The sequence below is a fragment of the Perna viridis genome, chromosome 5 (genome assembly GCF_037379345.1).
Source record: "Perna viridis isolate PV_CMFRI_1.1 ecotype Kerala chromosome 5, ASM3737934v1, whole genome shotgun sequence".
Taxonomy (NCBI): domain Eukaryota; kingdom Metazoa; phylum Mollusca; class Bivalvia; order Mytilida; family Mytilidae; genus Perna; species Perna viridis.
Window position 1 is genome coordinate 17,650,655 of NC_142449.1, and position 17,803 is coordinate 17,668,457.

The following is a 17,803-nucleotide window of genomic DNA, read 5'->3' on the forward strand; positions in this document are numbered from 1 at the left end:
AGAAAGGAATAAATTCGTTCCATTAAAGTGAGTCTGTAATCTTGCCAATGAGTAATGAGCGCATGCGTATTCCACGAAACCAGTCTGGTTGATGTGACTTTTACTATTACATTTCATTTATTTGCCTTTAGACTGTTATTAACATCATTTTGAAGATGTCAAAACAAGTTTTAAAGTTAGAACCTGATAACGAATTGAGATTTAAAGGTAATGATGCAATAGCATACACAAGTGTCTCACCACAAGTTAACTGAATTACACCCAATTTGACAGTTTAGTAGCTGTCTGCAAAAGATACTACGTCCCATACACTTAAAGTTTTTGCAAGTATCGCGATAAACAGACCTTCGTTTGTTGTCTGTGATATTTTTCTGATATTGGAGATGAGTTTATGAGAAAAGCATTCATTTTAGTGAGGGTGATTGTGAAGCATTAAAAAGTATTCAGTTTCCTTTCAAACTAATCAAAGTAGACTTAAGTCATTACTTTTGCCTACAGGTGAACGAGTAGTTCTCGCCAACCATTCTTTCATCCTCTCCTGTGGAGCAAGTTCATGTCAAAAAATTTAAGCCATAACTTCTATCAGATTGATAATATATCACTCTAAATAATCAGCTATCACACAACAATTTACTTCTAGCAATACTGGTCAAGGTAAAGATCTTGCCAGTAAGCTATTCTCACCAACAATTTTTTTTATCCTGTCCTGCGCAACAAGTTATGCCAAGAGTTTAAGATAAAACATATAGCATAATGCAGATATTTTCTTTAAAAAATGTTCTTTTACACAACAATTTTCATTTTGGAATGAAATTTTGCTTCTGTCTTGAAAATAGAGAGAACTACTCTATGACTAGTAAAGTTTTGGTGAGCAGATCGTCAAGAAGAAGCTTTCATTTTTAAATCTCAAGAATATTTCCAATCAAATAACATATACTAGTCACAGAGTAGATCTCACAATTTTCTAGACAGAAGCAATTCTCACCAATCTGCTCACCAACATTTATTTCCTCAATAAAAACTTTTGTATGATAGCCCATTATTGAGGGCAAAATATCAGCAATCTGTAGGACGTTTTGTATTAAATTTATGTCATGAACTTGTTTTCAAGGAGAGGATGAAAAATTGTTTGTTGATTACTACTCGTTGACCAGTAAGTCTTTGAAATGTTTTGTGTAGGTGACTTTAAAATCTTTTCTTGATCACAAATGTAGTGATTTGCTTTGACAAAAGTTATTCAGATGGTCAGAGTGATGAATTTTTAGATGAATTTCTATACATTAAATAGCCTGCTTTGTTTGCATACAGGAGACAGGTTCCCGAAAAAACATACATGCAAGAGTCATGCCTCAATCAGGGCTTGGCTTGTTTGGCTTTCTCGTGTCTTTGTCTGTATTCACATGTTCTGTTGTGACATCATGATATCATGGGAGCTTCTTGATGACAAAAACTGGTATTGCAAGTTTCAGCTTCTACTGGGCATTCTCATTAATAAGTGCAGTTAAAAAAAATCTTATCTTTAAAATCTCTTCTGCCATCTTGCAGGAATTTTTGGCGCCCTTAGTACATGTATATAAAATCCTTACTTTTTTATTCCACTGTTTTTCCCTTTAGAAGCATATGAAAATAAATAATTTGGTCAATCAGGAGGCCTGTACAGACCAGAGTAATCGAGACACAATATGCATTCATGCTTACTGTATGTTGTGTGTCCACTGTCCATCAGCATGGTCAGCCTACATGTAGTCACATTTTTAGTGGTTACTGGTCAGAGAGTAGCAGTCTTTGCTTTTGTCAAATTCATGGGATGAGCTACTACATAATATTGTCCCAACAAATGTGCTAGGTATTAAGAATGTCACATGCTATGGGAGGCTGTGTGCTGTTTCTATTATTCCGATAAAGTAATGTTTCTTGGGCATATTATTGCAACGAGGTCTGTCTTCTTTACTTTCTACATTTCTATTTTTTCACATGAACAATAACCCTGTTATAATACAGCTCACTGGTCTTGACAAAATACTCATCAGAACTAGCTTGCAATCAAAACCAGCACTCTTGACATTGTAAACTGATACTAACTGAGCTAAAAGAGTTCATAAAGTATCAATATGTTTATTTATCCATGATTTTGGTTACAAAGTATTTATCCCTGAATGCAGTAATTTTCCCTTCATGGAAATCCTTGAGTTATTTCTGTTTATCCCAGTCTTATTTGTTAATATTATACATCTACATGTAATTGTACCTCATTTTCTATCAAAAATCTGTTGGTAGGAATGCTTCAGAAAAGAGATTTCAAAGCAAAGTAAATTAATTTTACACAGAATGTGCATTGTACTTGTATCTAATTGTCATTCATGCTAACAGCCATTCCTTATAAAAATAAGAACAAAGGGGTTAATAGATTTTTCATTTATTGTTCAATGCATGAATTTTCATAGCTCCATTTCACAGATATTGAAATGGGCAGAATAACAGATACTTGAAACAAATCTTGGCTCCTTTGTCGTTTCTTGAGGAACTTCACTGAAGTAGCATCTTACTAATCAACCAGTCTGAACTACATGTAAGTCTACAACTTATGAGAAAACAACTTTCCATATAATGTTGAAATTTATTCAGTTATCTACCAATATTAATCTGAACTTTCTTGTTTATTTCCAGGACCATTCACAGATGTGGTAACTTCAGAACTTAAACTTGTTAACCCATCAGAGCAAAAAGTATGTTTCAAAGTGAAAACTACAGCACCAAAGAGATATTGTGTGCGACCTAACAGTGGTATAATAGAGCCAAGCCAAAGTGTGAATGTTTCAGGTAAGTTACTCGGACTACCAGCTTGTAAATATATTTTTTTTATTAATATATTTTTTACAGTAAAAATCAGCTTACTTTAATGGGTTGGTTGAACTCGACAAGTATTTCTTAGAAACAATGGAACTTTTTCAGATTTATAAACAGACATAGTAATAAAAGCAGTTTTAAAACTGAGTTTTACAAAATTTAAAAAGAAATGATATTTATTTCCTATTTTGTAATGTTAGAAACGTGCAGGACCTCATTGTACCTTAAATATGAATCTTAAACTCTTAAATTTCATATGCTAATCAAACGTATATTTAATTTTATTCACAGTGATGTTACAACCATTTGATTATGACCCATTAGAGAAGAACAAGCATAAATTTATGGTTCAAACAATGTTTGCTCCTGATGGTCCAATAGAAAGCCAAGAACAGTTGGTAAGAATTCTTCGTAACAATCTCACAGTTGGCACCACCATATTCACTTGTATTGTATAAAAACAAAAATATGTGCTTTTATAGAAACAACTGCGGACTTCCTAATTTAACTCTCTATAATAATTGACTAGTGTGTACATAAATTTAAGAAGTAAACTCAACTTTCATACCCGTTTGATGACAATGTTTGATAATATACTGTCAATACAGTATTGCTTTTATATTTGCAAAAAATTGTGGTGGTTTGGTATTAATATAGATTTTAACTCCCATTTTGGAATTGTGGCCATTATTGGAGAAAGGAGTTTTCTTGAATTTGCAAAAATGAAAATCATATATTGGTCTAGAGAAATAATCTTCCAAATCTCTCAAGCAATGGAAGAGAAGATTCTACTAAAACTCTCTATTGTAATTGATGATGTAATATTTTGTTTTTTTTCATAAAATAAGCAAGCCTTGATTTCTACATGTACTATGTACACTATGCTCAGCGACTTGTGGTTCTCTAACACTCAATTCGGAGTTTTAAATCCGTGTTAGTCGGTGAAACACAGTGTCAGTCGGATTTTTTCACAGTGAAATGTGGGTGTAACACCCACCCAGATTGGACATTGTATATTCCAGTTGTTAATTGTGTATGGAGAACCACCATCCTGGGTGAAAAATTACCCAACACGTTGAAGTTTATCTCATAGATCTTCACCTACAATATGGATGTTAGTACCCAAGCCCCCTAGGTCACTGACCTCCAAAAGTCATGTGGGACACCAAAAAATCATATTAAACAAGGAAGTCCAGAAGACATGTGAAAATTCTTAATGCAAGCTGTCGGCACAATAAAACAGCGGTTGATACAATTAGCATGTGGTATTAAAGATTGACAAATGTAACCTGAAAATCATAAAAAAAAGAAGACATTTATCGTTGATGCATACTTCACGACTGTCTTGCATTGAGTAATTTATAATTAATTGCAGTCCGTGAGGTGACCAGACACTCATGGGAGACATTGTAAACAATGTGTTCATTTAAATTTCTGAAAATAGACAACTATATATGTGCGAGGTTTGTCAAGGGATTATTTTTATATGGAAGTAAACATCGGTCAGCGTCAATGAAAGTTCAAAACCGTTTAACAAAACTTATAATTAAAATAAAGACACATATGTAGGTTGTATTTGATACGTACTTTATATAAGAAATTTCTCACAGTTAACTTGAAGCATTTCAGAGGCCGAAAACGACCAGCAGAGGACGCGGTCTCGTCCTCGCTTGGACAATGTCTTGTAACTTATTACTGACAATGTTCTCAGTCCTGATTAATGGCTTCTACATTACAATTCTCATGTACACATTACCTTGGGACGTGTAATTAGTTTCTTTTATTTCTGGAAAAGTCATTCAGTTATTAAAACTATCAGAAACTAAAAGCATGACCTAAGTACTGTTTTTACAAGTCCGTCAATCGAATCAAATTACAACAAACAATACTTTCAAAGTGTTTTATTTATATATATAAATAGAAATTATCAATTTACATATTCAAAATTAAGATATCAAAAGATTGCATTATTATTTGATAAAAATACGAAGTAATATTTCTACATGATATCTCCCACTCATTGGACGTAGCCAAAAAGCAAAACAAAAAACACTAAATAATGATAAACATGTACAAAATATTAAAAAAAAAAAAAAAGAAGATGCCGAATTTTTAATGACATGACTAATTTGTTTATTTTTACTTGAGTGCTCCAAATAACCTGAGAAACAGAAACACAATATACATGGTATCTTATAATGAATTCCCCGTTATGCCTCATTGAATTTTACAGCTATTGCTATATACAAATGGTCGGTGTTGGCTGGGTGGTAAACACTCAAAATGTCCGTGTAACACTGTGTTTCACTCAGGTCAGACTTGAGTGTTAGAGAAACAATGTCGCTGAGTGTAGTGTAGTGCTCATTTTAAAAACATTCCTTTCATATTATATATGAATATGAAGCTGGCACTTTTTTTTTTTTTTTTTTTTTTTTTTTTGTAATCTTCCTTTATCTTTCAAATTTTTTTTCCAGTGGAAGGATGCTAAACCTGAAATGTTGATGGATTCTAAATTAAAGTGTGTTTTTGAAATGCCATCTGATAATGTACAGGTACAGTATTAGATTAGAATGCTTTGAGTCATGATTATAATTCCTGACAAATATATCATTATAATAAAAAAAATAACCATCCCACTATACACATTAAGATTTTATTTGCCAAAACAGTAAACTAGTTTATGGTCCAACAATAAAGGGATGCATGAAAGATTGGTGTCAGTTAATATGTAAAAAAGGCATGTAATATTTGAATATTACTTGTAACACCATATGATTCATCCAAGGAAAACTGCTGTGTCCTCAAAATATTGATGATTCATACATGTAAATCTAAGAAGCATAACCAGAAGATAATCACTATTGTGTCCAATCTTGGTGAAATTGCTTTGGAAGTTGTCTCACTAAAACTCAGTTTTGGCTTTTTTACCACAACTACCACTTGAAACATCTTTAAATTTCTGCCAGATGGAAAAAAAATTGTTTCTGAAATTTCAAACAGTCCTACCAGTTTCAGATTTGTATCAGTTGAAAAGGAATAATTTAGTAAAATGAAAGTATTTCAAAACATAAGAGGGAACCTTAAGGCAATATCTTGATCAAAAGTGTAGTCATTGAATCAATTTACAGTAATGAATCATGTGAATGAACTTAAGTCTTCTGAACCACAAATCTATGCCTTTATGTAATCAGATGTACAACTGATGATTCCATTTATCAATGCATCTCTGCTTTGTACTTTTAAATGTGAAATGTTAAAGTCATATATTTTAATAATCCATGATTGCTGGTTATTTGCCTAATTGTAGCGTATATATCACAATTTTTTATCACCCGTAGGCAACAGGCTGTTTATTCATCTCTTTATTTTTTTCTGTCAATATTGCATTGGAGGCACAATTCTTAAAACTATTGTACTTTGTTTTAAATCATTATTGACTAGTGATTGTTCAGTTATGCCCATCAGTTATGGTATTATGAACAGTGATTGGCATGGTTTTTTTCTGTTAGTTATAAAGATGTTATTGATGTTATTACATGTACTTATTCTGGTGCAACATTTGTAATGTTTTCGAGTTGATAACATTAAACATTTCATGGTATTGATCCCATAATTAATAAACTTAAGATGTTAGCACAAACCCAGAAGCTACTTGATTCCTAAAAACTAAACTCATGAACAGTGTAACTGTAATATATTTTAACAGTTCAGAATATCAGTGTGGATATGATGGTCACAAAACTGTCAAAATGAGGTAAAAATAAATTGAAAAAAATTAGACACCAACTGTTCAGATTTGTATGACTTAGTTCTTTTGTTCTAAAAGAATGTCAAGTTGTAAGAAACGACCAAACCCATGTGATGACAGATATGCACTTTACTTTTGAAACCTCAGAAAAAATTTTATTCTGATATATGAGTTCTTTATATTTACTAGTGTGGCTGATATGTTCACTAGAGCTACTTACTTTTAAGTACCATGTAGAAAAGACAATAAGATAATGATCTGATGTAATCATGACACTTGTACTTTAGGTTCTTGTTCCTTTACAGTTCCCTAGCTGACTTTAATGAAAAATGTGCATGATTGTAAATCCTTTACCATCAATCTGCCCAACAGGATTGTGATTAATCATTCATGAAGTTGATATTTTCCTAAGCTGATCAGGAAAGATCAATGCATAATTACTGAAGAAAATGTATGAATGTATTTACTATGTCTTTATAATACTAAGTCCTCTGGGATTTCAGTACTAAAGATGCTGAGATAGGTAGATTCTTTAATTATGTGTGTACTACATGTGAAATGAACCTTAATGAATGAGAATTATTGTATGAAACCCTTATTATTGATTTTTTCAATATCAGTTAACCATCTGTTGAAATTTATTATGCATTAAAATATTTCTATGTCAGAGCAGAACAAAACAAGATATTAAAATATAAGTCCAGATTTTTTTTAAAAATCTCAAATGGAGTTTTTCTTCAAATCTTCAATTTCAACTGATTCGATTGGTCCAAATTTAAGTTGATGATGGATTTGTGGAAAATCTCAATTTGTGATTCTTTAATAAATCAAACCCAGATATCTTAACATTAGCATGATCTATTAACAAGTAAATTACAAAAGTAGCCATTTCTGTTGATAATGAAATTTCTAAAATTGATGACCTTTATTCATCAAGACATTTTTTAGCTCACCTGGCCATAGGCCATGTGAGCTATTGCCATCATTTGGCATCCATAGTCATTGTCTGTTGTCGTTGTTAACAATTCTTCAAACATCTTCTCCACTGAAACTACTAAATGAATTTTGGATGAAACTTAATATTGTTTTTAGAGTATCCTGCACAAAATGACTGTTTCAATTTTTGATCTATTAAAAACATGGCTGTCATTACTAAAAATAGAACATAGGGGTCAGACAGCAGTTTTTTTTGCATATATCTCCAAAATGGTTAGGTTAAGCCAGTATCTTTCAATTGCTGAAATGATCCTTGTTATTAGGCCTACAAAGTCTCCCAGGTATCAAAGTTGTCAGACGACTCCATGTAAGAGTTACTGCCCTTGACTTAATCCGCTTCATCCCATAGGGGACATAGGGCAACCACTGTGGCTTTCCATCTCCTCCTATCTTTTGCCTGTACTTAATTTCTTCCCAGGTCTTTCCAATCTTCTGGGCTTCAGTATTCAAATCACGCCTCCATGTGTTCTTTGGTCTACCTCTTTTTCTGTGGCCTTTAGGGTTCCACTCTAGGGCATGGCGTGTTACATTAGTACTTCCTTTCCTTAACGTGTTCAATCCATCTCCATTTTCTTGATGTAATTGTTTGCATGACCAGTTCTTGTTTGGTCCTTTGCCATAAGTGGTTATTGCTAATTTTATTTGGCCACTTTATTCCAAGGATGTTTCTTAGGCACTTGTTGATGAACACTTGTACTATTTTGGTGGATTCAACAGTTGGGGTTGGAGGCCTGTTCTTGCGAGTCTTAGTGGCAATGTGAAAGTTGGCAAATATCATCGGCAAAGTCAAGGACTTCAAGACATGATTGTAAGGTCCATTTAATTCCCATAGGTTTACTATAAGATGTTTTGCTGACCTAATCTATGACCATCAAAAAGAGAAGAGGAGAGAGGAGACATCCTTGTCCAACTCCTGTAGACACTGGAAAAGGATCTGTTAGGTTCCCACTGTTGATTACTTGACAAGTGAAGCCTTCGTAGAGCTGACAAATGATGAATATAATTTTCTCTGGAATACCATAGTGTCTGATAATGTTCCATAGTACTAGATGGCCTAAACTATTAAATGCCTTCTCAAAATCAATAAATGTAAGGTATAGTGATGTCTGCCACTCAAAGAGTTGTTCTATAATGATTCTTAAGGTGGCGATTTGGTCAGTACATGATCTTTCCTGTCTGAAACCGGCTTGTTCATCTCGCAGTATTTTCTAAACTTCATTTTTCATTCTGTGTAAGATGATATGTCATAGTACTTTGCTAGGGATGAAAAGCAAAGTTATACCTCTCCAGTTTCCACATATAGTGCTGTCTCCCATTTTAGGAAGTTTTACCAAGATTCCTCTGCTCCAGTCCTTGGGTATTTGTTCTTCCTACTATATTCTGTTCAAAAGATGGTGAAACTTGTCGATTGAGATAGAATCTAACGCTTTCATTGCTTCCGGACTAAGGAGGGATGTTGTCTATTCGGCCTGTTTTGCCATTTTTCAGATGTTTAATTGCAGTGGTTACCTCTGTTCTAGTTATTCGCCCTGTCTTAATTCTCAGATCTTGTCCGTATTCTACAGTTGGTGGATCTGTAGGAGGAGGTCTATTCAGGACTTCTTCGAATGTTCTTTCCGACATTTCAATTGTTCTTGAGGTCTTATGAGTGTGATTCCATTCTTATCTTTTACAGGTGTGTCAGTATTGAATGTTCTGCCACTCAGTTGACGTGTGATGTTGTAAAGAGTCTTGATGTCTCCTTTGATGCAAGCAGTTTCTGCTTCTTCTGCAAGTTGTTCCACATGTTTTTTCTTGTCATCTTTGCAGCCCTTTTTAAACTCTTTATCCTTTTCTTTGTATAATTCTTGTGCTTGTCTTGTTTGTTGTCTCGTGGTGGCATTCTATTGTTTCTCTTTACATTTTCTTCTTTCTTCAATCTTACTCCAGGTATTATCTGACATCCAATTTTTACGTTTATGCTGTATATATCCAAGAGTTTCTTGACATGTCTCTATTACTGCCTTCTTTGTTCTTTCCCATGTTAAGTTGATGTTATCATCCTCGGTCTCTACATCTTCTAGAGCAGTAAATCTATTTTGGAGAGAAAGTTGGAAGGATCAAATAGAGAAGGAAGAGAGAAAGAAATTGGCCCACATGGAGTAGGACAAGTGAATGAAAATGGGGAGCTTTTTGCAGACTTCTGTGCTGTCAATAACCTAGTTATAGGAGGGACTCTTTTTCCTCATAAGAACTGTCACAAACTTACATGGGTGTCACCAGCTGGAAATGCTGCAAACCAGATTGATCATATCGCTATCTCCAAACGATGGGGATCATCTTTACAGGATGTAAGGGTAAAAAGAGGAGCAGATATAGCATTAGACCATCATCTAGTACAAGGGCATATCCATCTCAAGCTCTCAGCCATAAAAAAAAGATAGAAATCAAACGAAAGTTATTGCCCTTGAGAGGTGAAAAATGACTTTATTTTTATTGTTTTCAGCCAATATCTAGTTAACTGTGATAGATAGAATGAAACTTTCAATTGCTGAAATGATTCTTATTGTAAGGCCTACAAAAGTCTCCAGGGATCAAAATTGTCAGATGACTCCATGTAAGAGTTATTACCCTTGAAAGGCAAAAAATTGCGTTTTTAGCAGTTTACAGCCAATATCTTGAGAACTATAATAAAAAGAATGGAACTTTCAATTGATGAAAGATCCTTATAATAAGTCCTACCAAAGTCTTCCTGGAGTCAAAATTGTCGGACAACTCCTTGTTAGAGTTATTACCCTTGAAAGGCAAAAATTTAGCCTCTTGTTTTAATTCAGAATTGTACTGTTGCTTTCATAGTTTAATCAACTTTTCTACTTTTTTTTGTCAGTTGAATAAAACCATGTCTATTCATTACAGCCAAAGGAAGAACCAGAGAAAGTCAAACCAGTAAGACAGGCACCTGTGGAGTCACCCGTCAAGGTATAATTGTAAATTTGACAGCTGATTTGAATTATTTTATTTTAACACTTTATTTTATTTTAAGACTGCTGCAGTAATTTAGAGCACCATGGTAATGGTATTCACCTGTCCATCTGTAACACATTGTGGGAACACATCTATACAGCAACTACTTGGCATATTGCTTCCATTTTTTTATAGGGAATACATTTATGAATTGTAGATATGCTTACTTCTAAGTTCACTGCCATTTTGATATTGAGACTTGAAACTACTTTAAATTTCACCAGTAGTAGGGGACCTATAGCTACTTGTAGCATTCTGATTATAGTGATTATGCTGTTCGTCTATTTTCCCCTGTTTCTTATCTGCAACTCCTCTCAAAACACTGAATGGAATTTTACATATTCTTTATCACATAATACCATTGTGCACCTTTTATTTGGTTGTTCCATCTGAATGACTTTTGGGGTTTCCTGGTGCAAAAAAATGCACTTTGTCATTGGTTGACTTAAGAGGACGATGTCTTATCTGCAACTCCTCTAAGTGCCAGTGATGTTACATTGTATCCAAGCTCAAAGACATTTTCAAACATTTTGATATCTTGCAAAAACTTTAATGGTATTCCGGGGTATCTATTTATCGATAATATCAGTCTAGCCCTGAGTCTTTATTGTATAATATCAGTCTAGCCTTGAGTCTTTATTGTATAATATCAGTCTAGCCCTGAGTCTATTGTATATTTTCAGTCTAGCCCTGAGTCATCAGATAAACAAAGATTACAGGCTGAGGTTGATAGACTACAAGATGAAAATAAGGTTTTAAAGGTATTCACTAACTTTTGTTTAAATATGACAATAATATCATGTATAACAGATTTCATTTTATCTCCGTATTGATGAAGTTTGTTTAAGTCATACCCAGTCTGTCATAAGACACAAGCTTAAAGCCTGAGACTAGTAAATTTTCACTCAGGCTAGTGAAACTTAAATAATATTTGTTTGCTATTTAATTTATAGTGCAGAATAGTATATGTATCTGAAAAAAAAACTTACAGCACAGACACTGAAGATGTTTTAATTAAGACAGATGATTGATTTAGAAAAGTCTCCTTAGCAGGAATATAGGAATGTGTTGACTGTTTTGTTTTATTTTGCGAAATATATACATGTACCAGATAAATGGATTATCTATTATGACATTACAAAGTTCAGTGATGTAGATTTATACAGTCTTTCAGACATTAATCCCGTGTCATGTTTTATTTAGGACTTAACCTTAATTTTTATATTTTAATAATTTTGATAATTTTGATATTAAAATATGTTCAATTTACTTTTGAAACCGTCATATTTCACTTAAAAAAAAGGAGTTTATTATTGTGTGTTATGTCATATTGTATAGTCAATGTTTTAATTTTGTAGGAAAATGAAGTAAGATTAAGAAAAACTGCTCTTCAGGACACAGTGACATCAACACCTAAAGTCACAGCCACACCAGAAACAAAACAAGATTTAGTTAGTCAGATAACCGCATTTCCTAATTTAGTTATTATAATTGCTGCATTGATAATAGGAATTATTTTGGGGAAAGTTTTATTGTAGCTACAATAAGAAAAGTGGACATGGAAAGGCAGTGGGAAAGAAAAGCAAAGACTTTAAAGACAGTGTATGTTTCCTTGTGGTGCAAATATATTTAACAACAGAGATTTTAGACAGTTAAAATGTAGGAAAGTTTGAAAATGTAATTATTTTTGAAACATTGTAGTCTCTGTGGAAATACTGTGTTGTTATTAAGTTTCTTTTTTTTTGTTTTTTTTGGGGAGGGGTGAAAAAATGATATTATGTCTATTTATTATGATATAAGAAAGTTCGTCTAAGTACAGTTTCGTTTAAGAAAAATGCAATAAGCATATATTTAGTAGACCCTTTTTTGAATTTCTAGATTATCCCTGTTGGCCTGTTTACTTGGGAATCTGCATAATTTTGACTGGTTATATGGTAAAAAGTAGTGTACTAATTTTGTTGGGAGATTTTTCCCTACTTTTTGTATTAAATAGAATTTAACTAAAATTAAGCAATAAATATCTGCTAAATCCAATTATCACTGACACTTCAATTTCTGATAAATTGTCTATTGGGACTTCTGAAGGGTTGCCAGTCAAACTATTTTGCCTAAAAGATAAATATGTGTATCATTTATCTTCTACTTTTGCATGATTCTTAGGTGGAGCTATACTTAAGATGCGTTATTGTACTACATTTTCATGCTTCATGAACAATTTCTTTTGATATGCAGTCGATGTAGCTGAAGTCAACATTGTTGTTAATTTAATTTAATTGGTAATATTAGAAAGTATGGTTGAACTATGGAGGTTCATCAATTGCCAAAAATTACTGGTAGCTTATTCAGTAAAAAATGTTTTCTGAAACTATGAGTAAAATTCTTAGTTTTAGAGTGCAAATCTTATTTTTATTGACATACACAGTGACTTTGGTGTTAGGAGATAAACTATCTGCTATACGGAATGTACAAGTTATTACTCTATAGAAATGTGAAAATATAACAATGTTTGTAGGGTAAGTTCTGTTGGTGTTAAATCTCACTCCATCAAAGGATATAACTTTTTATTTTGATGGTAGAAAGTGATTATGCTGGAAATATAACTGCTGTGCACATATTTATACTTTGAAAAGAATTGGGGTTTTTTTTTCAGCATATCTTTCTATTGAATATATTTTTTTCTATTACTTTCATAGAATCATTATAAAAACTTTTTTTTTCAAATTATCTTATTTTTAACACTACTCCCTGATTGTCCATTTATTTTTCCTTGAAACATTTTGAGCAAAAATTTGCATCAGAGGAAGACAGGTGCATGATGTTTAGATGGTGTTATAAAATTCATGTTAGTAGGTTAGTTATACATCATTTGTTTAAAGATATACATGTTTCTGTTGTGATTTTGTTCTGTTATAGAGTTGTATATTTCTTTAGATGAGTTCTGGATCTTCCATTTTTATGACATTTTTTTTTTGGTATGGTGGACTGTAGAGAATCGTTATTGTGTTAGTACATGTAAATTACTTGAAGAAGGAAGAATATCTTTAATATGATACAAATACACAATTTTGTAACATTTGTATTCAGGTGTGTGGGATAACATTGAATTGTCACTTGCTAGTTTAAGAAAATAATGACATTTAGGTAAAGTTGTACATGTACATTAACTCTGGTTATATATTTGTGATGCCCTCTACCTCAACTAAGCATCACTCTTGAATCTTGAGAAGAATCATTGTACTTGGAACTTAAAATTGAAAATGAAATCCCATTCTCTAAGATCAACATTTTTGCGGATTTAGCTAATACCTTTTTTTTCGTAAATTTTATTGTGTCAGAACCTGTATTTCAAGGCTTATGCTCGTGGATTTTATTTGTTATATTAAATCTAAGAAGTGTATTTGATAATACCAAGTTGCACATAATCAATAAGTATAAAAAATGGTTGTGAACTTGTCTGACAAAATATGGGTGAAAATACTGGATTAATGGACTTAAGGAACTAGTTCATTGCTTTGTAAGAATATGTCTCATCACAACCATGTATCATAGTGCTATGTATATGTATTTAATTTCACATAGGTGTAAATTTTAATACTTGTATATTTAGATAAACAAACTTTTTTAATGAATCAATTTTTTTCTCTGGATAATAAAGGAGTTAATATAAGCGAATCCATTCATCATATGATATAAAATTATAAAGGACTTTTATCCAATTTTAATGCACTGCTTGCTTCTTGGTTTCTATTTAAATGATAGCACAGTATGTAGAGTATATTTGCACTCTCAAAGCTCTGCATATTACATAGATTGCTATGTGTTCTGTTAGTAGCTGAAGATTACCTTGCTTTAACAAAATGCAGTTTTGGTACGGTGGTTGAATGTGTAGTAAAATTGGGTCTTAAAGCCATGTTAAGATAGATGTGTTTACTATGTCACTGGTCAGATTTTTATAAAAATGTTTTCAGGTGGACTAAAACTGTTGATTATCTTTGAAAATGGTAAATTTTATGCCAATTTGTATCTTGTAATCAATTTTTCTTTTTTCTTTCTTTTGACTATATATTTCTTCACTCAAAAACTTTCTTCGATGCTACATTTGAAGAGAGGAAGTTGTATAATTTTATGAATTCTCTCACAAGAGTAATCAGATTTCATTTTATTGTTTCATATTGGTGTTTGCTTTCATATTTTGCATGTGTCCAAGTGTACATGATTTTTGTTCATAACAGTTAAATGTATGTCTTATGATGACTGTGATGTTTGAAGACATTTATTCCTTGCAAAATATTATCATGATTCTGTGCATGATGAGGCTCAAAAGGGGGAGGGCAGGATAAAATCTGCCATATATTTAATATATCAGTACAATAAACTCTGGTAGAGTAAATTTAAATTATTAAATTGTTGTGATTTATTTTATAAGACAGATAAAAATTTATGTTTAAATGACTAATAGATATTTTCTGATGTGGTACTGGTATTAACATGGCCTGTTAAACAGTTGAATTTCAGGTCAACTTTATAGGTTGGTCGGCAAATGATAAAAGAAATAGGAGAACCAACAAACCAAATTTTTGTAACATTGTGTGTTTATGGTACTAACGTGTGCAGCTTAAAAAGCTTTCAATTCTACTTCTGTGTTAATGATATAAGTAAATAATGAGATATGCTTCCAACTATGTCTGGTTAGTTCTCATGTTTATGTATTGTTATTGCTATATTAGCTTTGCTTAAGCTTTGTCAGTTGTTTACAGTTATTTTAAATTCACTTAAATGTTGTTAATATCTTTTTCTGTATGATAATCATTGAAAAGAACTGTAACAGTAACTTTAGAAAAATAGAAATTTTATGATAAATAAGCTTGCTGGATGGTTATTCAAGGACCATAGTCATAACTGTGCAATTTTTATCAGGTGTTAAAAGTTTTTGTTGAGTGAATTGTGGGTCTGGATGTTTTCCACATTTGCTTTTGAATCAATTGCACAGATGTATAAGTATTTGTATAAGTAAATTATCATTTTCTTTATGTTAAAGCTTAGTGATTGTATGGAGATGTTTAAGACTAGATATAGCTCATATTACAATTAAATTTTCATTTCTATGTCGGTCATTGGATCATTTTCGTGTGACAGTGTATAATGCCTAACAGAATATCCCAATTTGATGAAGCATGGAAAGTGTACAAGTCATTTAGTTTGTTAATAAACTTTGACAATGGTAGTTATTTCTATTTATTACTGATTTCCATCCTCTCAAACAAGATATAATTAAGCAGGAATATAACTCTTACTTGCTGTTTAAGACATATCCAGCTGCACTCTGGGCATAATTTTACCTATTATTTCTTAAAACTGCCCTGAACTAAAATGATAAAGATGAACTTTTTTTTATAAATACAACAAAACTTGAACAGCATGACTGTCACATGCTTTTATGTCATAAGTGTCAAACACTTCAACTCCTTCTGAAACTTTGGTCTTAACAGGAGTTTGAAACTTGATTAATGTCTTGTGATATATAAAATAATAAGTGCAAAGTGAAGGTGAGTCACAGGTAGTCGGGTAGCTATTAAGATCATATCAGGCAAATGGGCTAAGATAGTGAGGGTAAGATTCTGTGATCTAGATGAGTAATTTAGTATACAGGAAACATTTAGTTACAAAGTAAAAACGTTTTTGTTGTTTTAAGTACAGCTCTGCCTAAAAAAACAGGCAGAGGCTTATAATGGGGGATTCATGCACTTCTTAATTCAAAATATTTTCTATTGCAAATCCTTTTGTATGCCTCATAGAAACTATTCAAAAATAAAAGTGCAAATGAAAGTTGCCCACTGGCGATATTAACACTTGATTTTGGTTATGTTCTACTAAGAAAAAAATCCCCGCCAGAATTTACATGATAATCAGTCCAAAAATATTTCAGGATAAGTAGCAGATCCAAGAAAATATATAGAAAGTGTTGTCTTAGGACCTAACAAATGTCTTTATACAGTTTTATTGATTATCTTCAGATATGATGAATCATTTAAACAGAACCATACTTGAAATACTGTTGTGAACATCCCTATTTCAACCCATCTTTAATACTAGAACCATAGAGAGGTAAAGGTCACTTCCTACATATATTGACTAAGTCCTGTTGATTTTATGTATACATAAAAATATTCCTAGTTTTCATTTCTAAAGTGTAATTTCTCTTCCCTATCACTGGCACACAACCAAGAAATATATATTTGATGAGGGCGTTCCAAGTTCTACAACAGTAGATAGATAAAGGTCACTTTCTACATATATTAACTAAGGAAAAAGTAGTCCTGTTGATTTTGATTTTATCATATCCCCGCAAACAAAGTTCGGGGTGTAAAGGTTTAACCCTGTCTGTCCACAACTAATTTCTAAAAAGCTTGCAGCATTGTTATGAAACTGTGGGATATAATATAACTACATGGAGATGTGCATGCTGTCCGGAATTTAAGTTTGGACTGTAGAAATGATGGCTAACAGACTTTTTTCAGCTATATTTGATCTGATGCGTTGTCCGCAACTTCTCAACGACTTGCAGGATTGTTATGAAACTTGGTAGCGTGTTAAATTACCATGTTAGGATGTGCATATTGTCTTGAATTTTTGTTTGGCAAAAAAATGACGGCTGTTGGACTTCGGCGTTTTTCAGCAAATTTAAGTGTACAATCACATACTTGACAGTCAACAATTTACTAATTGTGAAATTTATACTCCGTGGTTTAGTTTACTTCTATTTAAACATATTTTATTTGCAAATAAATTCAGATTAGATACTAGTTATTCAAACTCCCATGGTCTTTTCCATACATGAAATATCCATAAATAGTTGAACAAATAACGACAAGTACATACGTAGTGTACAGAAAATGATAATTTAACCCTTTACAACAGTAGGTCCAAATCACAAAAGGGAAAATATTCACAATTTGGTGTAAAACGTTAATAAGAAATAAGAAATAATAAAAATGACAAAGGTAGATCAGTCTAAACAGGATTTACCTGAGTGCTGAATAAAATGTATCATTGTTTAAAGTTGTCAGCATTGCTTGTGTTATCAAGTATCGCGCTACCAAATAAAATCATAGTTATTTGATCTTCACCAGTATCCTGAAGATTGTCTATGTATAATCTACGTTGTTCTACATAGAAAGGGACATTCTAGAAAGAAATGGATACTATCCT

At 32.3% G+C, this 17,803-nt stretch overlaps 1 protein-coding gene across 1 annotated transcript; it reads left to right on the forward strand.

The window, feature by feature from the left end:
• Window positions 1–37: 37 nt before the first annotated feature.
• Window positions 38–15,818, forward strand: LOC148616332 (vesicle-associated membrane protein-associated protein A-like). The gene is made up of 7 exons (XM_088583240.1): window positions 38–207; window positions 2,668–2,820; window positions 3,139–3,245; window positions 5,322–5,399; window positions 10,487–10,549; window positions 11,278–11,355; window positions 11,953–15,818. Exons 1-7 carry the CDS (start codon window positions 156–158, stop codon window positions 12,130–12,132), a joined length of 711 nt encoding a protein of 236 aa, XP_088439366.1. The 5' UTR covers window positions 38–155; the 3' UTR covers window positions 12,133–15,818.
• The last annotated feature ends 1,985 nt before the right edge of the window (window positions 15,819–17,803 follow it).